Source organism: Pteronotus mesoamericanus, unplaced genomic scaffold (genome assembly GCF_021234165.1).
Source record: "Pteronotus mesoamericanus isolate MK-2021 breed Mesoamerican mustached bat unplaced genomic scaffold, CSHL_Meso_final contig_182, whole genome shotgun sequence".
Lineage (NCBI taxonomy): Eukaryota > Metazoa > Chordata > Mammalia > Chiroptera > Mormoopidae > Pteronotus > Pteronotus mesoamericanus.
The window spans coordinates 33,913,929-33,940,641 of record NW_026555078.1 but is presented as its reverse complement, the minus strand read 5'-3'; the positions used below and the strand labels follow the sequence as shown (position 1 = coordinate 33,940,641).

The 26,713-nt window shown below is 36.2% G+C and overlaps 1 protein-coding gene across 2 annotated transcripts in view; it reads left to right on the top strand.

Annotated features, from left to right (window-relative positions):
* Window positions 1-448: 448 nt before the first annotated feature.
* Window positions 449-26,713, top strand: part of STYX (serine/threonine/tyrosine interacting protein) — a 43,777-nt gene continuing 17,512 nt past the window's right edge. The window contains exons 1-9 of one of the 2 annotated variants that reach the window (XM_054567562.1): window positions 449-819; window positions 13,251-13,283; window positions 14,750-14,803; window positions 18,562-18,659; window positions 21,786-21,846; window positions 22,174-22,210; window positions 22,620-22,659; window positions 22,756-22,806; window positions 25,227-25,299. In XM_054567562.1, the coding sequence (XP_054423537.1) occupies window positions 763-819; window positions 13,251-13,283; window positions 14,750-14,803; window positions 18,562-18,659; window positions 21,786-21,846; window positions 22,174-22,210; window positions 22,620-22,659; window positions 22,756-22,806; window positions 25,227-25,299 (504 nt within the window). In that variant the 5' untranslated portion in view covers window positions 449-762. The remainder of the gene's footprint in view (window positions 820-13,250; window positions 13,284-14,749; window positions 14,804-18,561; window positions 18,660-21,785; window positions 21,847-22,173; window positions 22,211-22,619; window positions 22,660-22,755; window positions 22,807-25,226; window positions 25,300-26,713) is intronic. The other variant, XM_054567563.1, reaches the window with a different exon arrangement.

Sequence of the window (26,713 nt, the reverse complement as noted above, 5' to 3'; positions counted from 1 at the left end):
GTTTAAATTTGCTTAAAAGTGATGGGTGTTTCATTTTGTGTAGAATTAACAATTTCAAAATAAATGCTTCACTCTTTACTCTTTTGGTTGTAAGATCAGCATTCTGAGAAGGGGGAAACTATGGTTTTCCTTGCGGATGCCAACTACTGGTAGCTAGGGTGTTTTGACCATTCTTATGCCAAAGGAGAGACCTGTGCCTGCCTGGAAAGGGCCAAACTGGTTTGGATTGCCCAGGACCTTCAGACGTTCCCTCCCTCCTGCCGCAGCCCCGCCTCCCCGACAGCCGGTGAGAATGAGCGGGGCGCTCTCTGACGCTCCGCCCTCCCGCGCCTGCGCTCTCGCGAAGGGGCGGGGCGCCGGCGCGCTGACACCTGGTGGCCGCGGCGGGGCGGGACGAAGGCGCGCGTGGACTGGGATTGGCTGGGACGGCTTGGGGAGGGCGGAGGGGCGAGGAGAGCAGACGGTTGTGGGGCTCGAGCTTGTGCCTGAGCCTGGGTGGCCTGAGGGGCGCGGAGACTCGGGGGTAGGGAGACCGCAGCAGCATGGCGGCCGGGTATGAGCCGCCCAACCCTCCTCTTCCCCTCTGTGGTCGCCGCCGCCGCCGGAGTCGCCGGGTCCCCTTGCTCTGCGTGTGTTAATTGTAAGGCCGCTGCCCGTCCGTCAGCCCTCCGGTTCACCGGCGCTCCCTCTCATTGCCAGCCCGGGGGTCGGGCTGGCGAATAACTTACTCCCACTTCACCCACCAGTCCGCCGGCCGGGATTATGGAGGACTTGAAGCTGGAGTTCCCCTCTCTCCCACAGTGCAAAGAGGACGCCGAGGTGAGTCTGCCACGCACAGGCCGAGGGGCAACCGCAGGCCCCAACCGCTGAAGTGTCCAGTGGTACAGAAGCCGTGTTGCCTCATGAGGGCGTCCCGGGACCTCGGGGTAGAGCCTCCAGCTCGGGAGGTCGGCTCTTTACCTGACTCAGTTCTTATTTCCTTCCTGAGGCGCCGGCAGTGTACATGGGTCTGGGTCTGGGTCTGGTGTAGTTTAATGAGATGAGCAAAAGTAGTCCCTTTCCTCTCCTTAGGTCAGCGTCGAGGACTTACTTGGAGTAAGGTTCCCCTTTTATTGCCAAAGCAACACGAGGGTAATGTTGCTTTTAATCTCATTTTGAGAGATACCTTTGGTGTCACAGAGTTTACTTGTAGCACACATGCCCCTGCTCCCCCCATGTGGAATAGACCTGGGGCCTGACCTTCAAAATGGGCTTTCAAAAAGTTTACCGAAGTTGTTTTCATTTGAGGCAGAGCCACAGAGCTGGTTCATTTGAGTCTGAAAACTGAAATCAGAAGTCTTTTCTTTTGGAGGAAAGTTAATAATGCGAATAAAAGTCTTCATAACTTGGTCTCCTGATTTATAATTTATTTTTAAAATAACCCACTTTACATCTTCCCTGTCTAACGTGTTGAGCTGGGGGGGTTTTCCCTATCGCTAGAATTTTCTGAAATCTAAGTTGGTAACAGGACAAGGTATGCTCTAGCATGATCAAGAAAAAAATATCTACAGTTTCTAGTTTTAAATACCATGAAAGTAATTGGAAAAAAAAGCTCTAATTTTAAGAGACCATTCAGTTTACACCAGATATTCATTCTATTGAATATCTTCATTTGAGGTTCACATTTTTTGTTTGGCGGGACTTTTGCTTGTAGTGATCCTTAAGAATTGCATATTTTTTCCAAGTAGTCTCAAGTAGGTGGGAAAAAGTTAAATTTACTTTTCTTCGTTTAATATGGAATAGTGTGAATGAGGAGTATGCTTATATATCCTCAAAATCATTCAGTCATTTCAGCACTGGAAGCAATCTTAGGAGTAATGTAGACAGGTGACAAAATTGTAGCTTTACTGAGAGTCAGGGATTTGCCATGGTAACACAGTAGCACAAAGACAGTGAGAACCTTGATCTCATGAATCTTATTAATTCCTTGTTCTTTTTAATACACCCCAATTCTTCCCTGCTTTAATCCTAAGATTTCTAGTTCAAAGTGTTTAAAGATTTGCCATTACTAGTATAGTTCGGGTTGGTTGGGCATGGTCCCCCAAAGCGAAAAGTCAGGCTGCTGGTTGGATTCCTGGTCAGGGCACATGCCTGGGCTGCTGACTGGCTCCAGTTGGGGCTCATGAGAGGGGCAACGGATTGTTATTTCTCCCCCTCTCTCCCTCCCTTCCCCTTTCTTTAAAAATAAATAAAATCTTTTTTAAAAAAGGTTTAAAGATTTTAATCTTTTACTGTGTATATAATAGGTGTTATCCCTGCAAAAATTAGAAAGTCTGACTGGGAATATAACTTTCTTCTTTTCTATGTGGGACAGAGGTGATGTTTAAAGCTTAATAGATAATGATGCAGATATTACCTACTGAAAGCCAATTCTTTATTTCATAGCATTAGATGTTTCTTCTTTATTTGTTGCAAAACTCAGACTAGCATAAGCAAAAAGAAGTAACTAAATCCAGAAAGCTAGAGATACAGCTAATCTCAGAGTCTTTATTAGACACTATTATAATGCATCAGAATTGCTGCTGCCTCTCGTCAGTGTTTGTCTCTACTTTCTCTCGGGGTCTCTGCTTTTCCTTGGGCTTTTTCACAGGGAGTTTGTCCATCATCTGCTCCAGGCTCATACCGTGATGGGCCTACAGAATGAGGAATAAACACACTTCTCTCCAAGCTTTAATGTGTAAAATCTGGAGGGAGGGCTAACCCAACTTAGGTCTGGTGCCCATCCTTTGGATCAGTCACTATAGCCAGGAAGTGGTAAGTACAACGAAGAGCCCAGGCTAGGTCATCGGCCTACTTCCTTAACTAGGATAGTGAAGTATATCATTGGTAGACATTTCGGCAGAAGATGGAGAGAGCTTTTTGGGCAGACAGAATTATAAATAACCATTAAATAGGGCATGTAATTACTCATGATGAGCAATAAAACAGAAGGTTAATTTTCTGCTTTCCAGTGAGATATGTGAGGTGTCAAATTGTCTTAAACCTACTTTGCGTGACCACCCAACACAGTGTCTTCCACATAGGAAGCACTACATGGAAAGCTAAATTACAACCCAAATCTTGCTTTAACAAAAATGGAATTCATGTGAAGTAATGAATGCTCTTAATGATTGATGTTATCAAGCTATGATCCTATCATCTCTGTAAGAATGTTACTTCCAAGTTTCTTGAAATACTGGTCAGGACATTCTTTATAGGACAGTGCCAGGGTTACCAGTCCAGAGTGCCCAAAGCTTTGAAAGGCCAAAACAACACGTCATTAGAGTTTAGCATAGGAAAAGTTTATTGATTGAGAGGCACCAGCTGAGAAGATGGGAGCCTTAGTAGTTACTCAGATCCATCTTAAGAAATGGGAAGACCTTTTTTTGTAAAACTCAACCACATGCAGAATTACCGAAATGATTTGCACATCTATGCAAGACGAAGCAGGAGCTATTAACCCGAAGGCCATGGAACAAGGCAGACTTGAACAAGATGGAGTCAAACCAAGCATTTCAGTCTTAAAACACTAGCAAAAATTTAGTTATGTTCAGATCAGTTTGCAAAAAGATTGGCACACTTTTGTTTAAAACTATACCATGATTTCCTATTGTTTTGAGGATAAAGTTCAAACCTGCAATGCCATCTGGAAGGTCCTGTGTGATCTTACATCTCCCTACCTCTAATCTCATTATGAACTGCTCTTCCTCTTGCTCTCTTCTTTGTATACCCTAGTTATATTCATCTTCTTTCAGCTCCTGGAATGCTTTCATTTCCCCCGCCCCGCTTCAGGATCTTTGCATTTGCTGTTTTCCTTTGCCATGGCTGTCACCACTCCATTTGCCCTCAATTAATTAACTACAGGCATGTATAGCATGACATTTCCATCATTGAAGCACCATCTATACAAACAGTGGTCCCATGGATGGAGCTGAAAACAGTTCTGTTGTATAGTGATGTAATTGTCTAGTGCAACACATTACATAAATACTAAATATGTCTCTTTGTCATAAGGGTTATGTTAGGCTGGTTAATTTAAAGAAATGGAAGGAAGCTTTGGAAACCAAGTACACATAGAAGTTACCCTTTGTAAAATACATTTATCTTTGTAAGGAAAATCTTCATTTGTAAGAATATCTCCCCACCCCAATCAAAAAGAGAGGGATGACCTTATTTCTAGAAACTCTTGTCAATGTACAAGACATTGACTTTAATCAGCATGACAGCCTTATTCTTGTTTACTGTGCTTTTCCTGATAGCCTCCCATAGCTGACTCCCCTACTCCCAATTTCTTTTGTTGTCAGCTGAAGGTGATATTTAAGATGGTAGCCTTAGCCATTTGGGTAAGTTACTTAGTTTTGGGTCTCTCCTTTTTTAAATAGAAAACCACAAGCCCAAAATGGTGTCATTTGTGCTTAAAACCCATGGTAAACCTAAATGCCTGATCTAATTGCAGTTCAACCTCTACCAGAAGCATAATCAATCAGTTTGGGATTTTCTGATCAATGCTAGTGAGGTAATCTGCCTGATAAGACCCCTTATAATCCACTTTTAATTTTTTAGTCTCATGCTCTTTCAGCCCATAAAAGCTTTCCATGTCATACAGTTCCCTTCTCGTTGCTAAATGGGATGCTGCCCCGTCATGAATTGCCTAAGTGCATTAGATCTTAAAATTTACTAGGTTGAATTTTGTTTTTTAACACTCCCATGTTTACAGGAGGTATATTCTTATGAAACTTTTCTTTTTCTTCTGTTAATCTTTCTTTTATTACAGGAATGTCTCAGCCAAAAACCCAGAAGGATAAAGGCAAAATAATTTTTCCTCTCAATTTTCCATGATAGACTAAAAGTTTCATAAGGAAACTTAGTCACCAATAAGTTTCTGTCTTACATGCCATTGTTTCTTTCACTGAACATAGTGTCTGGTATATATTAATGAAAGTCTTGATTGGTTTTGTTAAAAAATAAAATTCAAAAAACAAAATTGATCTAATTGGCTTTAATTGATTCATGAATAGGAGCGGCATCCCATCTAGCAACTGGAAATAAAATTTGCATTATGTGTAATCCACAGATATTAAATGTGCAATTCAGTGTTTCGATAAGTGTAGATGTTAGGGCGGCCATTAACACAGGTTGTGAAAGAGTTCACGAAAAGAGGAAAAAGGAGAGAAAAATGTTTTACTCACTTTCCAAGGGAAGAAAGGGGCTAGGCATAGAGAAGTGCACCAGCACCAAAAGGTTGGTATTGTGAGCTTTTACTGGATTATAAAAGGTGGCAATTGCTGTTGTGTGGCTGCTAGGCTGTTTGGGGTATTGCAGCACAGGAGATTTCTGTTAGTTTTGTGTAAGCTCCAGTTTTCTCCAATGTTCTTTTGCCTCGGGACGTGGGGAGCAGTTAGTCATGTTCTGTTCTTGCTTTTCCAGTAATTTTTCAGTCCTGGGGACATAAGCTCAAAAGAGTAAAATTGCAGTCATGTTTAACAAGGTCATAGGACTGCTCAGCAAATGGCACCACAACAGCAAATGGTGCTGGCTTTGTCCTTTCAATACAGGGTGGGCAAAAGTATGGAAAGTAATACAGTAATTAATAATAATGGAAGAATAAACTGTTTTGTGTACTTACAACTGTAACCTCCTTTTGCCCACCCCTGTGTACACCAGTAGAACTACTATCAAGACACAGACTGTTTCTACCAACATGGAAAGTTATATCCGTTTCCAGGCAATCCCTTCCTCATCCCATAGTGGGCAACAAATATTACGATTTCTTTAATCATAGTTTAGTTTTATCTGTAATTGATCTTCATATAAATGAAACCATACAAAATGGACTCTTGTTTATGGCTTCTTTCACTGAATATAATATCTATGAAATTCATCTATATTGTTGTGTTTATGAGCAGTTGATTTTTTTTTTATTGCTGAGTACTATTGCATTGTATGAATGCCATGGATAGACATTTGGGTTATTTGGGGTTACTTGGGGTTCTGCTTCCTTCCTCTCTCTCTAAAAATTAATAAGTAAAATCTAAAAATAAATAAATGCCCACCTGTGTCTCTTGTTACTTTTTTAATTTGTTTTTATTTTTTTAAAGGTTTTATTTATTTATTTTTAGAGAGAGGGAAAAGGAAGGAGAAAGAAGGAGAGAAACATCAGTCTGTGAGAGACATCGGCTGGTTGCCTCTCGCACACCCCTAACTGGAGACTTGGCCCACAACCCTGACACATGCCCTGACTGGGAATCGAATCGACAGCCTTTGAGTTCTCAGGCCAGCACTCAACCCACTGAGCCGTACCAGCCAGGGCTCTTGTTATTTTTTTTTTAATCTTGAAATCTATTTTGTTTGCTATAAGTGCGTCTGCTTTTCTCTGGGTATCATTTGCTTGGGTATTTGCCATCATTTTCTACCTTTTCACTTTGGGCCTATATTTGTCTTTGTAGCTGAGATGTGTCTCCTGAAGGCAGCATGTGACTGGGTTTTGTTTTTTGTTCCAGCTTGTTATCTGTGGGTTTTTATTGTTGAGTACATTTACATTTAGGGTGATTATTGATATATGAAGGTTTCTTGTAGGCATTATATCTTGTTTTCTGGTAACTGTGTTTCCTTTGTCATTTGTTTTTCCCTCGTGTTTCTGTTATTTTAGTCTGGTGGTATTCTGTGATTTTTTTTACTGTTTCCCCTTTTTTGTTATGTGTCTCAATTTCAGATTCTTTGTGTGTGGTTACCATTAGATTTTGGAAAAGAAAGTTTCATATATATAGCAGTCTTTTTTCTCCTGAATGCATCTTCATTTCCCTTTGCAAAAACAGACCTATAACACCTCCCCTTTCATGTTTTTGTAGTTACGAATTCTCTCTCCTTATGCTGTGCTCTCATTTCCAAATTGCAGTAGCTATTGTCTTCTCTTTTTTTAAGTGTTTTTTTATCCTTTAATCTTTATGTTATATTTCAATATATAATACCCTGTTTTGAATAAGGGTTGCATTTTCCTGCTTCTGTCTGTCATCTTACTCATAGTTTTGTATCCTTTACTCTTATTGTTTTAGATAGAGTAACCTCTTCAGTATTTCCTGCAAGACAAATCTTGTGGTGATTAATTCCCTCATGTTCTGTCTGTCTGGGAAAGTATTTCTCCTTTATATCTAAAGGATAACTTTGCTGCATATGTTATTCTTGAGTGGTAATTTTTCTCAATAATTGGATTATTTGATTTCACTTTTTCCTGGCTTGTAAGGGGTCTGCTGAAAAATCCCATAATCTAATGGATTTCCTTTATTGGTATTGGTTACTGTCTTCTTTTTCCTGGCAGCCTTGAGAAATCTTTTTTTTTTTTTTGTCATTAATTTTTGACAGTTTTAATATAATGTGCCTTGCAGAACGCCTTTTGGGGTTAAGATGATTAGGTGTTCTGTTTGCTTCTTGGATTTAGAGGATCCAGCTCTTTCCTTTGATTGGGGAAGTTCTCATTGACTATATGTTTGAATAGGCTCTCTGTTCCTTTCTCCCTGTTTTCTTCTCATATACACATTATTCTTTTTTTTTTAAAAAAAAGGATTTTATTTATTTATTTTTAGAGAGAGGGGAAGAGGGGGGAAGAAAGGGAGAGAAACAATGATGTGAGAAAGAAACATTGATTGCCTGCCTCTCACACATGCCCCGACTGGGGAACTGAACCTGCAACCCAGGCATGTGCCGAACCTTCGTTTTGTGGTATGACGCCCATCCAACTTAACCACAGAAGGTCAGGGCAATAAGGTCAGGGCATTATTCTTATACTGCTCTTTCTGCTTTTTCTGATGGAGTCAGATAGTTCTCTTAGAGTTCATTCTTTCTTTCTTTTTCTCAAGTTTGTCTTTTCTTCCATTTTTATCATTTCTAGATTTCTATCTTCAGTAGCACTAATGTTTTCCTCTGTTTGCTCAGTGTAGTTTCTTAAGATCACTAGTTTATTCTTTCTCTCTTTTATTGAGTTCCTCAGCTCCAGAATTTCTATTTGGTTCTTTTATTTCATTTTTTCCAAATAGAAAGGGCTCAGGACCTTAACCTTTAGCTGCATCTCAAGGAGGTCCCAAGAAAGGAGATTGGAAGCTTAAAGAGGTGCCTCTAGCCAAACCAGAGGGCGATAAGATAATCCGAGTCATTATCATGCCACCATTAGGGGCAGTGTTGGCAGCAAAACAGAACACGTTTTTACTGCAAAGTTGGACCTCGATTCTTGAGTTTGGCGAAGAAAGAAATCAGAGCCAAGAATTCAAATTTTAAGAGAGAGTTTATTTAGAAGGTTACAGAAGTAGTAAAAGTGAGTAACAGAAGAAATGGGCTAAGGAAACAAGTTAGAGAGATAAAAGAGAGGCTTTTGGAGCTTAGAAAACTACAGTTGAAAAGAAGATTAAAGCAGGCATGCCCTGGGGGGAGAAAGAGTGCCTGTTTGGTTCCTTTTTAAAAGTTTAAACCTCTTTGGTAAAGTACTCATTTTGTTGATTTTTTAAATGAAATTCCTCCTTTTTTAAAAAATTTATTTTTAGGGAGGGGAAGAGAGGGAGAGCGGGAGAGAAACATCAATGTGTGGTTGCATTCCGTGCGCCCCCTGCTGGGGACCTGGCCTGCAACCCAGGCATGTGCCCTACACTGGGAATTGAACCTGCAACCCTTTGGTTCTCAGGCTGGCACTCAATCCACTGAGCCACACCAGCCAGGGCTCATTTTGTTGATTTTATTTCTGAGTTCATTAAACTGCCTGAGTTTTCTTGTATTTCATTGTGTTTTTTCAGAACTGCAGTCTTGAATTCTCTGTCATTTATTTATTTTTCAAAATTTAAAAAATTTTTTACTTTTTTCCATCACCATTTATCCACCTCCCCCCGTCATTGAAATCACATATTTCCATGTCTTTAAGTTTATTTCCTAGGTATTTTTCCTTTTTTTTTATTTTGTAAGATGCCGTGTTACCTTGGTTATTCATGGTATTTGATGGATTTTTTTCTGTTTTTTTTCTTTTTTTTTTTTTGCCTAGACATTTATGGGAATGAAATCTGCCTTTTTTAAAGGGTAATATTTCTCTATTTAGTAAGTTGTACTCAAGTGCAAGTTTTTGTTTACTCTTGCACTGCTTCCATCTTCTTGGATCTCCGTGGAGTGGTTGAAAAATGCCCTGTATTCCCTGGGGAAGTAGCTGTCTTCTCTGTGACCAGGTCCTCTCAGTCTCAGAGCACCATTGTCCATGGAGGAATGTGGTGGGCACTAGGGTTCCAAACCTGTGAAATCCCAGTGCTGCCCCTGCAACCAGTTATTGCACTGCCCTGTGTGTCCCCGCTGGGCTCAGCTGCTATGGGTGGGAGCAGGGTGGACTGGGAGAAGCTGGCTTCTGCATTTGTGGCTTTGTTCTCTGAGTAATGGCAGCTGTGACACTTCCATCATCAGAACCAGCCCCAGCATGTGCCCATCACTCAGGAAGGAGTGCTTCTGCTTCTCCAGTTCTCAAGGCTGCAGATAGTGTACTCCGCAACTCGACACTCACTGCCACAGCTTCTTCTGGGGCCTGCCGCTGGCTTTAGGAGGTTTGTGAGGAGTCGAGCTCTGATCTCTGGGAGGTTGAAGGAGGGTGAGTAAGAGCGAGGGAGGATGGGGGAAAGTGGCCAGGCTTCAGTGGCTTTGTTTTCTGTCTGGTAATGGTGACTGCCAGAGCACAGCTGCCATCACTGTTTCATCTGACCACTCAGGCAGGAATGTTTCTACCTCCCTTCTCCTAAGTGCTGCAGAAAGTGTACGCTGTAATCTGATTCCTCCCTTCTCCCAAGACTCATTGAGTTCTAGACTACATTAGTGTCACCCATCTCTGTACTTTCTCTTTCTCCCCTGTTTACCTCCCAGTTCACCCACCTTCAGATGTTTCAACATGTGGACCTCTCAGATGTGTTTGTATGTTGAACAGGGAATCCTTTGTTGTCTTATAGCTGTTCAACTGTAAATTTAAGGAAAGAGACCAGGGGAACCTCTCATGCCACCTCTCATGCCACCATGCTTCTGATGTCAAGAACAGTATCTTGTGTAATATTATCTTTCCTTTATTTTTTTCACCTCTTCTTCTGGAACTTAGATTCTATGGTCTTAGAATCTATGGATGACCTTTCCAACTCTGAATTTAGGTCAGTTGAAAGGTCACTTCTGTTTTCTAGTTCACAGATTTTCTCTTAATCTGTGTACTTTTTTCTGTTTAGCCCATCTACTGTTTTTTATTTTTAATTTCAGTTGCAATTTTTTCATTTCTACATACTCATTTGCCTCTCTTTAAAATCAGTTTCTTGTTAGTCATATTTTTGTTATTATTATATATCATTAAATATATTAAGTGTTTTGTATTTTTCATCATTGTTGTATCTGCAGCCTGTGGGTGTCATTCAGTTATATCTGCTTTTCATGGTAGCTCATTTTCACCCCCTCCCTTTTTTTAAGTCAGTTTTTTATTGTGAGCTCATTGAACTTACTGTACGAATTTCTTTTTCTTTCTTTTAAAGATTTTATTTACTTATTTTTAGAGAGAGAGGAAGGGAAGAAGCCAGAGAGGGAGGGAAACATTGTTGTGTGAGAGAGAAACAGTTGCTTCTTACACGCCCCCAACAGGGGACCATGCCCACAACCCAGGCGGGTGCCCTGACTAGGAATTGAACCAGTGACCTTTTGGTTCACAGGCCAGCATTCAGTCCATTGAGCCACACCAGCCAGGGCATGTGTGAATTATTTCTGATCTAGGTTTAGGGTATGTACCTCCACAGAGAAAAATGCATTTGCTTCTCCCACAAATCCATGGACATTACTCTGTTCCATTTGACATCAAATTTTCACTTGGCCTCACAAACACAGTTGAATTCTAATGCCAAACTTGAGTGAAGGCCAAATTGTGGTTAGGGAGACCCCACCCCACCATTACCACCACCTTCTATTCAGACCCAAACCTAAAAAAGGCAAGAAGTACTCACTTCTATGAGAATGAAGTGAGAGGTTTTTTTCCCCCCTCTCTAGTTTATCTTTCACTGAGGGTGGTGCCTTTTGGGGTCCCAGCTCTTTGTTCTTGATGTGACTTCTCACCTTGAGCAGGTCCTAGCCTTTGTTATATGTCTCACATATATAGTGCAATTTAAAATATGGCCATGATAAGGATGTGGAACAACTAGAACCTCTGTACCTTGCTGGTAGGGTTGTAAATTGGTTTTGGAAAACTTAATCAGTGTCTAGTAATGCCAAATATGGGCTTACCCAGTGATGTAACAATTCCATTGCTGTTTACATGTCCAAGAGAAACAAATGCATATGTTCACCAAGGGACACATATTTTCATAGCACTTTTATTTGTAATTGCCCAAACCTGGAAGCTACTTAAGTCTCCACAGAAGAGTGGGTAAAAGGTGGAATATTTGTACAGTAGAATACTGCACAGCAATATAAAGGAGCAAACTACTGACATATACAACAACATGGATGAATCCCATAGGCATTAGGTGGAATGAAAGAAGCCAGACAAAACAATACTGCTTTATAATTCCACTTATATGAAGTTCAAAAACAGGCAAAACTAATCTGTAGTGATACAACTTACTTGTTAGTTTAGCTGTGCATTTAAAAATAATTATTAAAAGTATATTTTAGCTCCTATTATATAGATGGTTTTTCAGGATTTATGGCCTACTACTGCATTGCTGAGACTAATTTTCAAGATTAAAAATAAAATATATTTTCTCTTTTTTTTAAAAAAAATGCTCTTTTTAAAAAATATTTTATTTTAGAGAGGAAAAGAGGGAGAAAGAGAAGGCAAGAAATAGTGATGTGTGATAGAAACATTGATCTGCAGCCTTTCATACACCCTCAACTGGGGACATGGACCATAACTCAGGCATGTGTTCTGACTGGGATTCGAACTAGCAACCTTTCGGTCTGCGGGCTGGCGCTGAGTACACTGAGCCACACCAGCCAGGGCTGTTTGTTTGTTTGTTTTTAAAACCTGCTGTTACTGCAAGAGTATTCTCCCTTTCTATTACAGGTGTATAACAGTTCTACATTATACGTTAAAAAATACTTCTCTGATGCCTTGGCTGCGTGACTCAGTTGGTTAGAGCATCTACCAAAAGATTGTGGGTTTGATTCCCTATCAGGGCACATACCTAGCTGTGGGTTTGATCCTGGGTTGGGAGTGCATATGGGAGGCCACTGATCGATGTTTCTTTCTCTTGGTCTCCCCACCCCAACCAAAAATCAATCTACACATCCTTGGGTGAGGATTAAAAAAAAAAATTTCCCTGATTTGGGGAATCTGGATAAAGGGAATTTATTGTATGTTCTTTTACAACTTTTCCGTAATCGTAAAATTATTTCAGAATAAAAGTTTTTAAAAAACTTCCAGTTTTAACTTGAAAAACCTAATTATTATTTATAATTCTGAATTTTACACAACCAAGTTAGAAACTTAGAGTGCAATCTATTTACAAATTAGGACTATCTGTATTATATTGATTTTTCATATCAATTTCCTGTAACTTTTTTCTTTTCCTAACCTTTAAAATATTTTATCTTTTGCCATTGGCATTTTGCATTATTTTTAATCTTCTTTATTTTGGTCTACATTCCAAACAGAATAAAATCTATGCTTTGTTGAACTGTATCCCTCAAGGGAATTAACTAGACAGAATCTTAAGTCCAAGTAAGATATGGAAAAAGCTGTTTGATAAATATCTGGCAGTTAATATCTGGGATGGCAAATACCTGTCAGATACCATTCTTCTTTCATCCATAGCAGATACTGCTTATTGATCACAGTACTCTTTTCTTCCATAGTCTTTCTCCACACATTGTTTTAGCTATCTACTGCCAGTTGATTGGAATTGGCACGAATGACAAAAGTCTATTTAACATCTCTGATTTAGAGGATTATTTGGGGGAGAAACTTCTGGAGCATCTATTCTTATAATTAATGAATTATTCTCTCCATTGTATGAAATAACATAGTTGTAATTTTTGAAGCCCAATTATTTAAAGAATACCTTAAGTGTTTCTTGTCACTTATATTTTCTGGTGTTTGTGAAACCAATTGAATCTGCTATTTTTATAGAATATTCTTAAAGTATAATCTGATTTTACAACTATCCTACACTTGAATGTCACATCTTTAACTTTTATTGGGTGACATTTTTATAATGTTATTTACTTTTAATCTTGTGTTTTTCTTTCTTTTTAAGGAGTGGACCTACCCTATGAGACGAGAGATGCAGGTATGGCCACCTTTTTGTTTACTAAGCCAATCCATAGTATTATTATCATTAAATAACAACCTAATTTCAAAAAGGATTTGAATCCTTTGTGGCTCATCTGTTGACTCATGATCTCTAGGTTCATCATGAAGTATTTTTAAATGATATATTTAAAGTTAATTGTGGATCTTAAAAGATGGGAAATGAATTGTTGTTCCCCCCTTTTTTTTTTAAGATTAGAGCCATGAATATGGTAATATGTGTACATGCTTAGTGAGTCATTTTGTTTTTCTACATCTGAAAAATTGGGTTCAATATTTGTATTCCTTTTGAAAGCAGTTTGCTCTGTGTTTGTCTAGTTTAAGTTCAGAAGAGTCGATTGTATATACAAAGCTGTTAATTGGGCTGTATCATACCCTACATACTATATAATGTATTATATTACTGATTTCCAATCAACTTTCCTAAGTAGTTTCTCCAGAAAATTGAGTTGAATACTCCCAATGTGGAATGAATTAAGTTATAGCTAATTCTCATAACAATTCATTTTTCTTTTGCATTTCTCAGCATTCACAGTCAACTCTGCTAGACCTAGGGTCAAGCATTGTCTTATGCTCCTGGGAATCCTTCACTTTCTAAAAATCTGTTTCTTTTATTTCTTAGTGAAAATTCATTTTTAAAAAAATATGTGAGTACCTCTGAAGCATTTTACTTCGTGCTGTGGGGAATGCAAAGATGAGTAAAGTGTTATTTCTGCCCACAAGAAGCTGGTAGGAGAAACCAGACCTATTCACAAATATTATATCCTATACCACTGTACTAGTATCTTGGGTATGATAGAGCCCAACTGAAAGCTTACTATGTTGAATCACATAGAATAAATTTTAATTCAGCATACAGAAGGTACTTACTTAAATTGTTGAAACTATCAATAAGCAAACATTTAATATATTTTTTTTTAACTTTGCTATACTTTTTTCCTATTATTAATGATTGATAACACTTTAATCTTGTTGTATGTTGTGCTGCTTTTGACTTGGCTGAATTAGGTTTTGTGTAATTCCAAGGGGAAGATTTTCTTTATGCCTATTTCTAGATTATAGCAGACAATAGAAGTAAAATTAGAGATGTATTATTAATGTAAAAGATAACAATACAGTGTACTAATTCTAACCAAACTGCTTATTAAAAAAAGCACTATTGTCAATAAAACTGAGGGGGAAAAAGCACTGTGGAAGTTCAGATATCTGGAATATATTTTTCAGAACCACATTTGAACTTGGAATATCTCATTTGATACATAAAGCATATCTGCATTTCTCTTCCTATTCATTTGCTCAAGGTAGCTGGAAATGCTCCCTAAACAACAAGCTTTTTAGCAAATTATTATAACAATGATGTAAACACCCCACAAATCCACTTTTATGGTACATATTTTATATAGATTTAAATTGCTGATGGTAAATATCTCAATTTTTTTTTTCTAGGAAATTTTACCTGGATTGTTTTTAGGCCCATATTCTTCTGCTATGAAAAGCAAGGTATGAACTTTAGGTTAGGTTTATCAAGAGACTTTATTGCCAGCTTTTTTGGAGTAATTTATTTTTTTAGTAGTAAGAATTTTATTTGAGGGAGGGTTCACAAATAATTTCATGTTAACAGTAATTGTCACTCTGGAGTACCTGCCTCTTTCCAAATTTTACTGGGCCAGTGATTCTCAGGTCTTTGACCACAAATCACAACTGAGTTTTATATTTTATTTTTCTCATGAAATCCATGTGTTTGAAAGATTTACCAAAGACTGATCCTTTATTTAATGATTTTTTTACCCTCTAAAAATATAAAGCCCAAAATAAGGATTTTTTTTTAAAGATTTTATTTATTTATTTTTAGAGAGAGGGGAAGGGAGGGAGAAAGAGAGGGAGAGAAACATCAATGTATGGTTGCCTCTCATGTGCCCCCTACTGAGGGTCTGGCCTACAACCCAGACATGTGCCCTGACTGAGAATTGAACCAACAACCCTTTGCTTTGCAGTCCAGTGCTCAGTCCACTGAGCCACACCAGCCACGGCAAAAATAAGGATTTTTAATTAACCTTTCCTTAATCAAGGGTGAGTGTGTTGCTATCTGTGTTTGCATGCATGTGCACCACACTCATTTTGATTGAAGTCACCCAAATTTTATTTTTGTTTTTCCAGAGTTTAGAGGTCTGGATGATCCAAGTTATAAAGTATTGCACTATGTAAAAATATCTTATATAGTCAAACTGAAATTGATTTCTTCAGTTACACAGTTAAGAGGATAGATCTCATTTTAATATATGTAGCAATGTTGTTGCTACTTCGTAGAGGATTCAGCCCTGTGAATTATAACAATCCTAGGAATTCTCTTTGAATTAGAAGGTGAGACATTGTGCCACAAATGTTATCCTCCAAACTCTGTCTATTTTAGAAGTCAGTATTATGTGCACAGTAGATTTTGTAAAAAGGATAGAATTTTAAACTTTTCCAATATATTTTGATGTATTTGTGAGTTTGAGGTGACTCAGAGTTTTTTAGAGTCATTCCTTTTGAAAGTGGAAGGCATTTTGACAAATGAGGCATCCTAATCATTTTGATGGCTTGGAAAGGATAGGGTAGGTAACTGTAGGACTTAAATGTGACTGACTTTATAAGAGACAAAGTTATTGCCCAAATAATGTAGAATTCACAAAATACTGGCCTTCAAGATTGTTTTAGATTTTATTATTTGCTTTTTGTATTCCCATTATACCATCTGTAATATTAAATAATATGTATTTGTTTACAGATCTTTCTCCTCAAAACCTTTTCCTCTAAACACCACCAGGATCTTATTAGACAGAAGGAAAGCTTGTGTGACAAAATTTGATTATTTCCCACCCCAAGTCACCTATACTTCTTTTCATACCATCATTCCAAAAATATGTAACAACGACAAAACAAAAAATTATAATGGACCCTGGTTGGATGGCTCAGCTGGTTGGAGCATCGTCCCATACACCAAAAGGTTGCGAGTTTGATCCCTGGTCAGGGCACATTATATAGGTTACAGCTTTAATCCCCATTGGGGTTAAAGCCCCGGTATAGGATACAACCTATTGATGTCTGTCTCTCCGTCTGTCTGTCTCTCTCTCTCTTTAAAATCACAAAACATACCCTTGAGTGAGGATTAAAAAATAAAATTATAATGGAGACAAAGAAATGTTAGGTAATAAATTCCTTTTCTAAGGCTCATTATTTAAGCCTATCCTTTATTACATTCAAATACAGTTTTAATAAAAAGGACAAATTAAGGCTCATTGTACTAACTCATAAACTATTTCTTTTGTAAAACTTTTCTATTTTTTTAGGTATGATAAGGTCGTAATTTGCTCTATATAATCAAATCTATTGAATAGTAAATACTCTTTGCTATACTGCATGTGAGTTCTATTTTGGTAAGGTTTGCTTTTACTTATTAATAATATAGTGGGCCTTCAGATTGTTATTGTCCTTACTTATATATGTTTTCCTGTAGTTCTCACATTAATAGATATTAAAACTTCTTCATATACCATAGATCAAATATAAATAAAGGAATGAATGTTGAATTCATTTTGGAGATTGGATAAAATGCTTACCTCCCTTCCTCTTACTCAGGATATACTTAGGAAATACAAAGGTACTTTAACTCTGGTCTCTGCTAGACATAGGAAAATTTGCTGCAAAAATTAATATTTAAAACTTTTGAAACCATATTTTCTTAATCAGCTCAGGCTGCTTTAACAAAATAATGGATGCCTATAATAAAAGACTGGATGGCTTCAACAACAGACATTTATTTCTCACAGTCCTGGAGGCTGGGAAGTCTGAGATCAGGGTGCCAACAAGATTAGGTTTTGGTGAGTTCCCTCTTCCTGACTTGCCAAAGACTGCCTTCTTGCTGTGTATCTTCGCATGACAGAGAGGAGACTTGGTCTCTCCCTCTTAAAAGGGCACTAATTCCATAATGGGGGCTTCACCCTCATGACCTCATCTCAGCCAGTTACCTTGAGAGGTGTCTAATTGCTTCCCAAAGACCCACACTTCCTAAAAGCATCACCATGGAAGGTAGGGGCTTCAACATACGAATTTTAGGGGAAACAGACATACAGTCTGTAACAAATGTAAATTATCCTTTGACTTTTCTCATGAATTATTAGTATTACTGTCCTGGACTGTTTAATTTAGAAAGTGGGAATTAAATATATAGAAATGTAAGATGAAAATATAGAAAACTCAAGATTATTAATTCTGATTCATCATGCCAGCATGAATTGTTCATTCATTTACTGAATGACTGACTACTATGTCCCAGGCACTATTACACATACTTAATATAAGTCAGTGAACAAAGTCCTTGTTCTCATGGAATTTACATTTTGATATTAAAATAACATCATTTATAAATTCACTGAAACCTATAATGACTTGAAAATAAAAATTTGGTATTTTCTAGAATTCTCATGTTAAAATGCTCTATAATTCAAGCCAAAAAAGCACCACAGTATATAATAAGATATCATTTGGAGTTGCCTTTTTTTAACTTCAGTACAATTTTAAAACCCTGAAAGGTTTAATTAGATTCTATGAATTGTATAAATTAATTCTTCCTTGCAATAGAAAAAGCGTACTGGGAGAGGCTAGAAGTAACCTAGAGATTTGGGCTCTGGTACTGCTATTATTAACTAGGCCAGTGATGTTAAACAACTGTTTACGTCTTAGTCCTCTCTAAAGAAAAAAGATTATAGTCAATATATGTAACTACTATTTACTAAACACTTGATATGTACTAAAGGCACTATGCCAAACACCTTATATAGTATCATATATAAAATTCTTAACAACCACTCAGTGAATAGGTAGCATTTTCCCCATTTCACATGAGAAAACTGAGCCACACAGCTCAGGTCATTAGCAGAGCTGGGATATAAAGTCTGGGCTCTCATAACTCAAAAGCCCGTGCCTTTAACCACTATATAGAATTGTTTTCCAAATAAATTATCTTTAAACTCCCATCAAGCTCTAAAATTATAGATGTACCCTTTTGAGGACACTTATTTAACCTTGAATCATTAAAATCTTGCTGATTACTTCAGGTATATTATTTTAAAATTAGCTTTAATCTCCTTTATTTAAAGCTTAGATCTGGCTGTATTAATTCTAATGCTGAATCATGTATTTTCAAACCTCTTTGTTATAGTAAGATGATATTTTATATTTTAAACTATTTCTCTTTCCTTCCTCTTGTTTTTTTGTAGCTACCTATACTACAGAAACATGGAATAACCCATATAGTATGCATAAGACAAAATATTGAAGCAAACTTTATTAAACCAAACTTTCAACAATTATTTAGGTAAGAATTATTGCTATGATTTATTAACATGTTATATGCAGCAAAAGTAAATTTTCTTTAAAATATTTTAAATAAGTAATTCATGCACATAATGCAGAATTCTAAAGGTTCAAAAGAATGTATACTGAAAAGTAGGTTTCTCTATTCCTGTCCCCTAAATACTCAATTCCCTTCCTAAAGGCATCCAGTTGTTACTTATTTTTGAGTATCCTTCCAGAGTAATGTTACATATATAAGCATGTTTACTACAGATAAACAGTTGTTTTTTATACTGTCTTTTATTTTTTGGAAGTTGCCTTATGTTGTTATTTAGAGAAGCATTATTCTTTTTAAGTTATACAGTAGTCCATTGTATAACTACAATAAAGTTTATTCAACCCTTCTCCTATTATTGGACATTTAGATTGTTTCCAGATGTGCTAATATAGCATATAGTGAGTCTCCCTGTACGTGTCATTTAATTCATATGTGAATATATCAAGAGGATAAATTTGTAGAAGTGAAATTACTGAAGATAGGTGTTTAAAGTTTTCATAGACATTGTAAATTGCCCTCCAGAGAGTGAGATTAGTCTACATTTTCCACTATGAAATGTATGAGAAAGACTAGGGGGTTTTTTTGTTTTGTTTTGGTATCTCTCCAAGACAGAATTATAAAACATTAAAGATTTTTCCAAATCTCCTGGATTAAAAATGGTGTTTAATGTAATTTTAACTTGCCTTTCTCATTTATCTTACAGTGAGTGCTGTTGAACATGTAATGATCTTTAATGTTCTTTATTTTAACTTTATTTTTACAATTAAGAATATAGAACATATGGTACAAAAAGGTACATAACACTTAGCTTCTCTCCTGGAAAGTAGCTACTATTAAAATTCTTCCTTGAATATTGTGCTAGAGATATTTTGTCTATATAAAAGCATGCATGTTAAAAATATTTTAATGTTCTGCTTTATTGTTTGTAAAAATGAAAGCAATTTTAAATGTCCAGCAGTACAAGACACTGTAAAATACAGGGTCCAGCAGAAGTAATGCCTGCTTGAGTGTTTTTGGCAGGTAATATGGGTGTAATAATTTACAGTTTTTAATTTGGACATTTCACCTAAAATGTCATATGGTGTGCTTGAATATGATATTGTTATGTTACAGAATTGCATGCTTATGATTTTGTAATAAAAGTTTATAATCAAAAAAGGGCGTTATTTGTGCTGCACCCTGTATATTTTGTGAACGTAACAATATTGTAACCATGAAAAAGATTGAAATATTTCTGTGTGTGTTGATATGGAATAATCTCTTAAGATTTATTAAAAGAAAAATCAGTCTTGGTTGGGTGACTCAGTTGGTCAGAACATCGTCCCGTATACCAAAATGTTGCAGGTTTGATTCCGAATCAGGTTTGATACTTAGGTTGCTTGTCCTATCCCTGGTCGGGGTGTGATTGATGTTTTCACATTGACGTTTCTCTTTCTCTCACCCTCTCTCTAAAATCAATAAACATATCCTCGGGTGAGTGGTAAAAAAATAAAAAAGGAAAAATCAGGGTGCAGAACCATGTATACTCTTGCTGTATTTAAAAATATATACAAAGCATTAGGCATAGATATTTTTGTATATGTATAGAAAATTTCTGGATTAACAGACTAGAAACTTGACAGTGAGTGCTTCTGAGAAAGGAAATTCAGGGTCTTTAAGGTGGATGGTATAGGGACCTATTTTTGTTGCAGATTTTTTGTATAGTGTTAGAACTTCTGACTGTACGTATTTCTCAGCTAATAAAAACTAGTTTTAAAAGATGAATGTCTATTTTTTAAAATAAAGTAGATTGCTTTTTTTTCTAACTGTAAAAGAAATACTTGTCCTTTATACATAGTTTGGGAAAACCAGAATGATACCGAGAAAAATATTTTAAAAGTCATTCATGATTCCACAACCCAAAAGATACACTTTAGTTAACATTTTGGTATATGTCCTTCTAATTATTCCTCTATATGTGTGTATATTACACATACACACATAGACTTATGTATATTTTAGAAAATTAAAATTTTGTATTTTAAAATTCTGTATTATACATTTGTTTTTAGTACCGTGAGCAGGTTCTTTATCCTAATGGAAGAACTGTTTCTCTTTAGACTTTCAGTACTGGCTTAGCTAGATAGGTCTGCTAGTAGTTTTTGACATTCAAAATGACATGCAGTGAAATATTTTAATTTAAGTCCTAATTAACATTTTTCCCCCCCAAAGCAATGTTTTATATAACAAGTCCACCCAATCACTTTAGGATACTGTTGTCAGAATCCTTGTGGTTTTTACATTGGATTATCCTTGGATCCTGAGCTTCAGCTTCTCTCTCATAAGGCCTAAATGATCATTAGAGCCTATAATTTTACAAACAATATCAACTTTAAAAATTAACTTCATAACTTATTTATAGTTGTGTTAATAAACAGGTTATCTTGAATAGGTTAGATATGGAAGTTTTCACCAAAAAAACAAACAAACAAAAAACCCCAAAGCCTAGCATATTAATAATGTCTTATTTTAGATGTTTTCCAAAGTGTAAAACTCTAGGACAGGTGGTCTCTTGACTTTTTTACCCTACTGAAGGTTAGTTCAATCAGTCAGTGAGTGACTCATGGCTCCATCAGACTGCCTTCGATTTTTATTAGCTCCTGCTCTTTCAGACTTTAGGCTTCATCTGAATTGTCTTTTTTAGGGTTTTAAGGAGAGGTGGATCACAGGGTCATTCAGAGAAGAATCTTCCATTCTAGTCCTAGGAATGTGGTAGAAATAGCAGAGTAACAGTAATGAACACAGGCACTTTTTGTCTTTATTTTCTAGGTCTGCTCTGATTTGGAGGAAGGTCTCTTACTGCTTGCGATTTTTCTGTTTTAACCAGACAGATGTGTTATACTAAAATATCAGAGAAATGTTAACAGTATTTAAGGCTTTTAAATCCTGTGTTTTGAGCAATACAAAATCTGTGGTTCAGTTCTTGGAAATATGATACTTTGAAAGTTGTTTTGCATACTTTTTATGGTTGTCTGAAAGTTTTTAAAAGTTTTTTAATACGTAAAGAGTTTTATCTAAAAATATGCTTATTACAAAATATTCTATTTTCAGGTATTTAGTTTTGGATATTGCAGATAATCCAGTTGAAAATATAATTCGTTTTTTCCCCATGGTAGGTATCAATATTTAATATCATCTAAAATTTATTTATGGTTTGCTTCATTGTGGTTCTAAAACTTTTACTTTGTTACGAGTGAAAATTGTGAAATTATATAGTATTTAAAATTTTATTATTTTTGAAACCTTTTCATTATCTCCTAAAATAATTTTTAAAACCTGAAAGAGTTGTCTTTGTAGCATTTGAAAATTCTTAAGTGTAATTTTTATTCATATATACTAGCAGGGAATTATTTTCATTGTTTTTTTGTTTCACTATCTGTATGTATTTTATGTTTGTTAATCCATATGTTTTATTATAACACATTGTCTCTGCCTTCAGACTAAAGAATTTATTGATGGGAGCTTACAAGCTGGAGGTAAATAATATTTACTTAGCTAATGTTTTTTAGGACATTATTTGTTTAATTTTTTAGTTAGCATTCATTATAAATTCAGGATATAGAAGTTGTAATTACATATAATGGACTATTCCCAAGTTTGTTTTCTTGACTTCTTGTTTAGTTTGGTTAGCCTTTCTTAAATATCCCTATAGAATGATTTTCAAATTCTGGCTCACCTTTAACTCCCTTTAACCTAAAAGTCTGTTGTATTCTTTACACAGTTAGTGTAAATAAATTGTAACAATTTGAGTATTAATAAATATCCAAGTGTTATATATAAAATGTTTAAGATTTATTTTAATGTAGGTATGGTACATGGTTTCAGTATATTTTAGCTGTTCAATCAAGTCTTTTTCTAGCAGAATAACTATTTCTTGTTTTTCAGGAAAAGTTCTAGTCCATGGAAATGCAGGGATCTCCAGGAGGTATGAAGTTTAAGATAATCTTTTTTTTTTCCTATGTCATTTGATTAATAAGTTGTGTTTTCTGTTTTTTTCCTAAATTATTTTCCTTCTCTTCAGTGCTGCCTTTGTTATTGCATACATTATGGAAACATTTGGAATGAAGTACAGGTAAGAAAGTACTAAAATCTAGCCACAATTTAAATTCCTATTAAAGTAGAGCTTAATGGTGATGTTGACACTTTGAAGTTAATATTCTTTTGATTTTGTTATCTAGTTGTATTTGATTAGGTAGGCCCTTCTACCCCATGCTTAGTCTCTTAACCTTTGCTGCTTGTTTACCTTATCTACCTAGGCTAAATTTTTTGGTTTTATGGAGCTAGTGCTATTGTTATTTTAAGAAGCCAAGGTAATTATAGTTAAATAATCTATGGAAAACTACTTACTGCTAGGGAATTGGTTAATGTGAGTTAACAAAATCCTAGATACAGATGTTATTGCTCTCCTTGTTTAAAAGGCTAATGTATTTTTCTTTAACAGCAGTTGGATAAAAAATTACTTAGGAATTGTTTTAGCATCTATTTATAATTTAGTATAGTCTTTCTTATCCAGAATTATCTTTTCCAAGCATATACAAAGATAAAAGAGAGAGAGGAGGGGGTCATGAGCTTCTCACCTCAGAACAAAACAAAAACCTGGCCAGTGTAGAGTTGTTTTTTTCCTTAGTGTGTCTTTTTGTACAAGTTAGAAATGCTGTAATCATTGTTACCTCATTCTCTCTTATTCCCCCATCTCCCTGACTGATCTGTTACCCAATCCTGTCTATTTTATGTCCTAAAATATATTGGATTGGCCAAAAAGTTCATTTGTTTTTTTCCGTAAGATGGCTCTAGTAGTGCTTATTTGTTTTTATCTTGACTTTATCTAAATTCGAAACAATTTTGTTAGATTGCATTGTGACAGCTGTCATATCAGTGTGAATTTTTTTAAAAACTTATTAAAATTGGTGAATTTTTCTGTTGCCATTTTAATATTAAAAATGGAAGAAAATGCACATTTTCAGCATATCATGCTTTATTATTTCAAGAAAGGTAAAGATGCAACTGGAACACTGAAAAAAAGATTTTGCAATGTATGGAGAAGGTGCTGTGATTGATCAACATGTCACGTGTCTAAAGTGGTTTGCAAAATTTCTTGGTACTATTGAAATAATTCTTTGCTGTGGGGCTGTCTTATGCATTAGAAGGTGTTTAGCAGCACCCCTGACCTCTACCCACTAAAAGCCAATAGCAGGAGATAGCCTACATACTCAAAATATCCAAATCAATAAAGTTATTGGTGAAAAATGTGTCTTTTATTTCATGGGGAAAAACCATATGGACTTTTTGACCAGCTCAATATGTAGAGAATCACTATATCTTTCTCTTCATCATTTAATGCCCCTAATCCAAGCTCTAGCTGTATCTTCCTTGGACTCTCCCAGTAAGAACCTTCTGAGTGGTCTCCTGTATTTTTTGCTCCAGCCTGTTCTGTTCTCCACACTGCATTTGGAATGGTCATTTCAAAAGATAAATCTGATCTGATTGTATAATCACCTTACCCCATAAAGCTCTAAAGTTTCTGATCTTTATTCTTAACATGGCCAATGAAATTTAAATAACATGTACTTATTAACCTGTCCAGCTTATACCAAGTTCCCCATTACTCTCTTCATTTGAGCTATGTTCAGCATTGGATCCACATGCCTGACACATAGGAAACATTTAAATGTTTATTTTTTTGGTATCCTTTGTGTTTAAATGATAACAGAAAAGTTTGCTTGATATTATCAGCTCTTAAAGGAATATTATTTGAATACAAATGCTTTGTTTATTTAATTGAAAAATTAACAAGCATTGGGAGACTGTTTTATATATTCTCTTTATTATTTGGTATCTTGTCAGTAATAGTATTAATGGTGAAAGTAACTCCCATTTATTGGGTCTCTGCTATGTTCCAGGTACTATAATAGGCATTTTTGTCTCATTTAAGCCTTGTAACAACACAAAGAACTAGATATATGTCTCATTTGACCAATGATAATATTTTGAACATGTACAATACTATGTGACAGATGCTATACAAGGTGTTTTACACTTATCTCACATCTTCACAATAGCCCTCCAAGATAGTAATTATAGTCCCATTTTATTGTAATTTGTCTGATCATGCTGTCAGTTTTTCCACAGCAACTCACCACCACTCTGTGGAGTATAAGCTGTATGAGTAGGATTTCCTATTTTAGGTAAATTTTTAGATAAGTTTCTATTTTTTTTAAAGATTTTATTTATTTAGTTTTAGAGAGAGGAAGGGAAGGAGAAAGAGAGGGAGAGAAACATCAGTGTGTGGTTGTCTCTTGTGCACCCCCTACTGGGGACCTGGTCCAACAACCCAGGCATGTGTCCTGACTGGAATTGAACCAGCAACCTTTGGTTTGCAGGCTGGCACTCAATCTACTGAGCCCCACTAGCCAGGGTGATAAATTTCTACTTTAGATGAATTCTGGAAAAATTAATTCATGAATAACATTAATTTTCTTTTTCTGTTTTCAGAGATGCGTTTGCTTATGTTCAAGAAAGAAGATTTTGTATTAATCCTAACGCTGGATTTGTCCATCAACTTCAGGTAACTCTTCTTCTCCTTTAAGGCAGTGAGGAAGTAGGATAAATCTTATGTTCACGTAATTTAGGTGTAGAATTTATTTTGTAAATACTTAAAAGTTGCTGTAATCTGATTTGATTCTTTTTTCAAGTTTACATTGCTATTTAAAAGAATTTTCTTTTTTTAAAGTTAAATTTATTGGGATGACTTATAGGATCATACAGGTTTCAAGTGTACATTCCTATGATACATGATCTGCATATTGCATTGCATGCCTCCCACCCAAAGTCAAACTGTATCCTGACACCGTATATTTGGCCCTCTTTATCCCCCTCCCCTCTGGTAACCGCCATACTATTGTCTGTGTCTGAGTATTAGTTTTATATCCAATATGTAAGTGAAATCATATGGCTTTATCTTTTCCTAACTGACTTTTTTCACTTAGCATAATATTCTCAAGGTTCATCCATGTTGTCACAAATGGCAGTATTTCATCTTATGGCTAAGTGGTATTCCATTGTATGTATGTGCCACATCTTCTTTATCCAATCCTGTGTCAACAGACACTTTGGTTGTCTCCACGTCTTGGCCACTGTGAATAATGCTGCAATGAACGTAGGGTTGCACATATCTTTGCAAATAAATGTTTTCAAGTTTTTCAGGTAGGTACCCAGGAGAGGGTTGCTGCATTATATGGTAGCTCTACTCTTAATTTTTTTTATTTTTAAAGATTTTATTTATTTACTCTTAGAGAGAGGGGAACTGAGGGAGAAGGAGAGGGAGAGAAATATCAATGTGTGATATCAATCTATTGTGTCTCACATGCACTTAACTGGAGACCAGGCCCCCAACCCAGGATTTTGCCCTGACTTAGAATCAAACCAGTGACCTTTTGGTCCTCAGGCTGGCACTCAATCCACTAAGCCACACCAGCCAGGGCTCTATTTTTAATTTTTTGAGGAACCATCAGATTATTTTCCATAGCAGCTATACCAGTATACATTCCCACCAGCAGTGAGTGAGGGTTCCTATATCTCCACAACTGCTCTAACACTTATTACTTGTCTTGTTGATAATAGCCATACTAACAAGTGTAAGGTGGTATCTCGTTGTTTAGATTTACATTTCCCTCATAGCTAGTGAAGTTGAACATCTTTTCATATATCTGTTAGCCATTTTTCTGTCATCTTGGGAGAGGTGTCCAGGTCCTCTGCTCATTTTTTATTTGGAGTACTTGTTTGGTGTTGAGCTGTTTGTAAATATCTCCCATTCTGTTGATTGCCTTTTTGTTTTGTTGGTTTTTTTGCTGTGCAGAAGCTTTCTAGTTTGATATAGTCCCATTCATTTATTTTTGCCTTTACTTCCCTTGCCTTAGGAGTCAGATTCATAAAATGTTCTGTATGACCAAGGTTCTTCCATAGAAGAAAACAAACATATG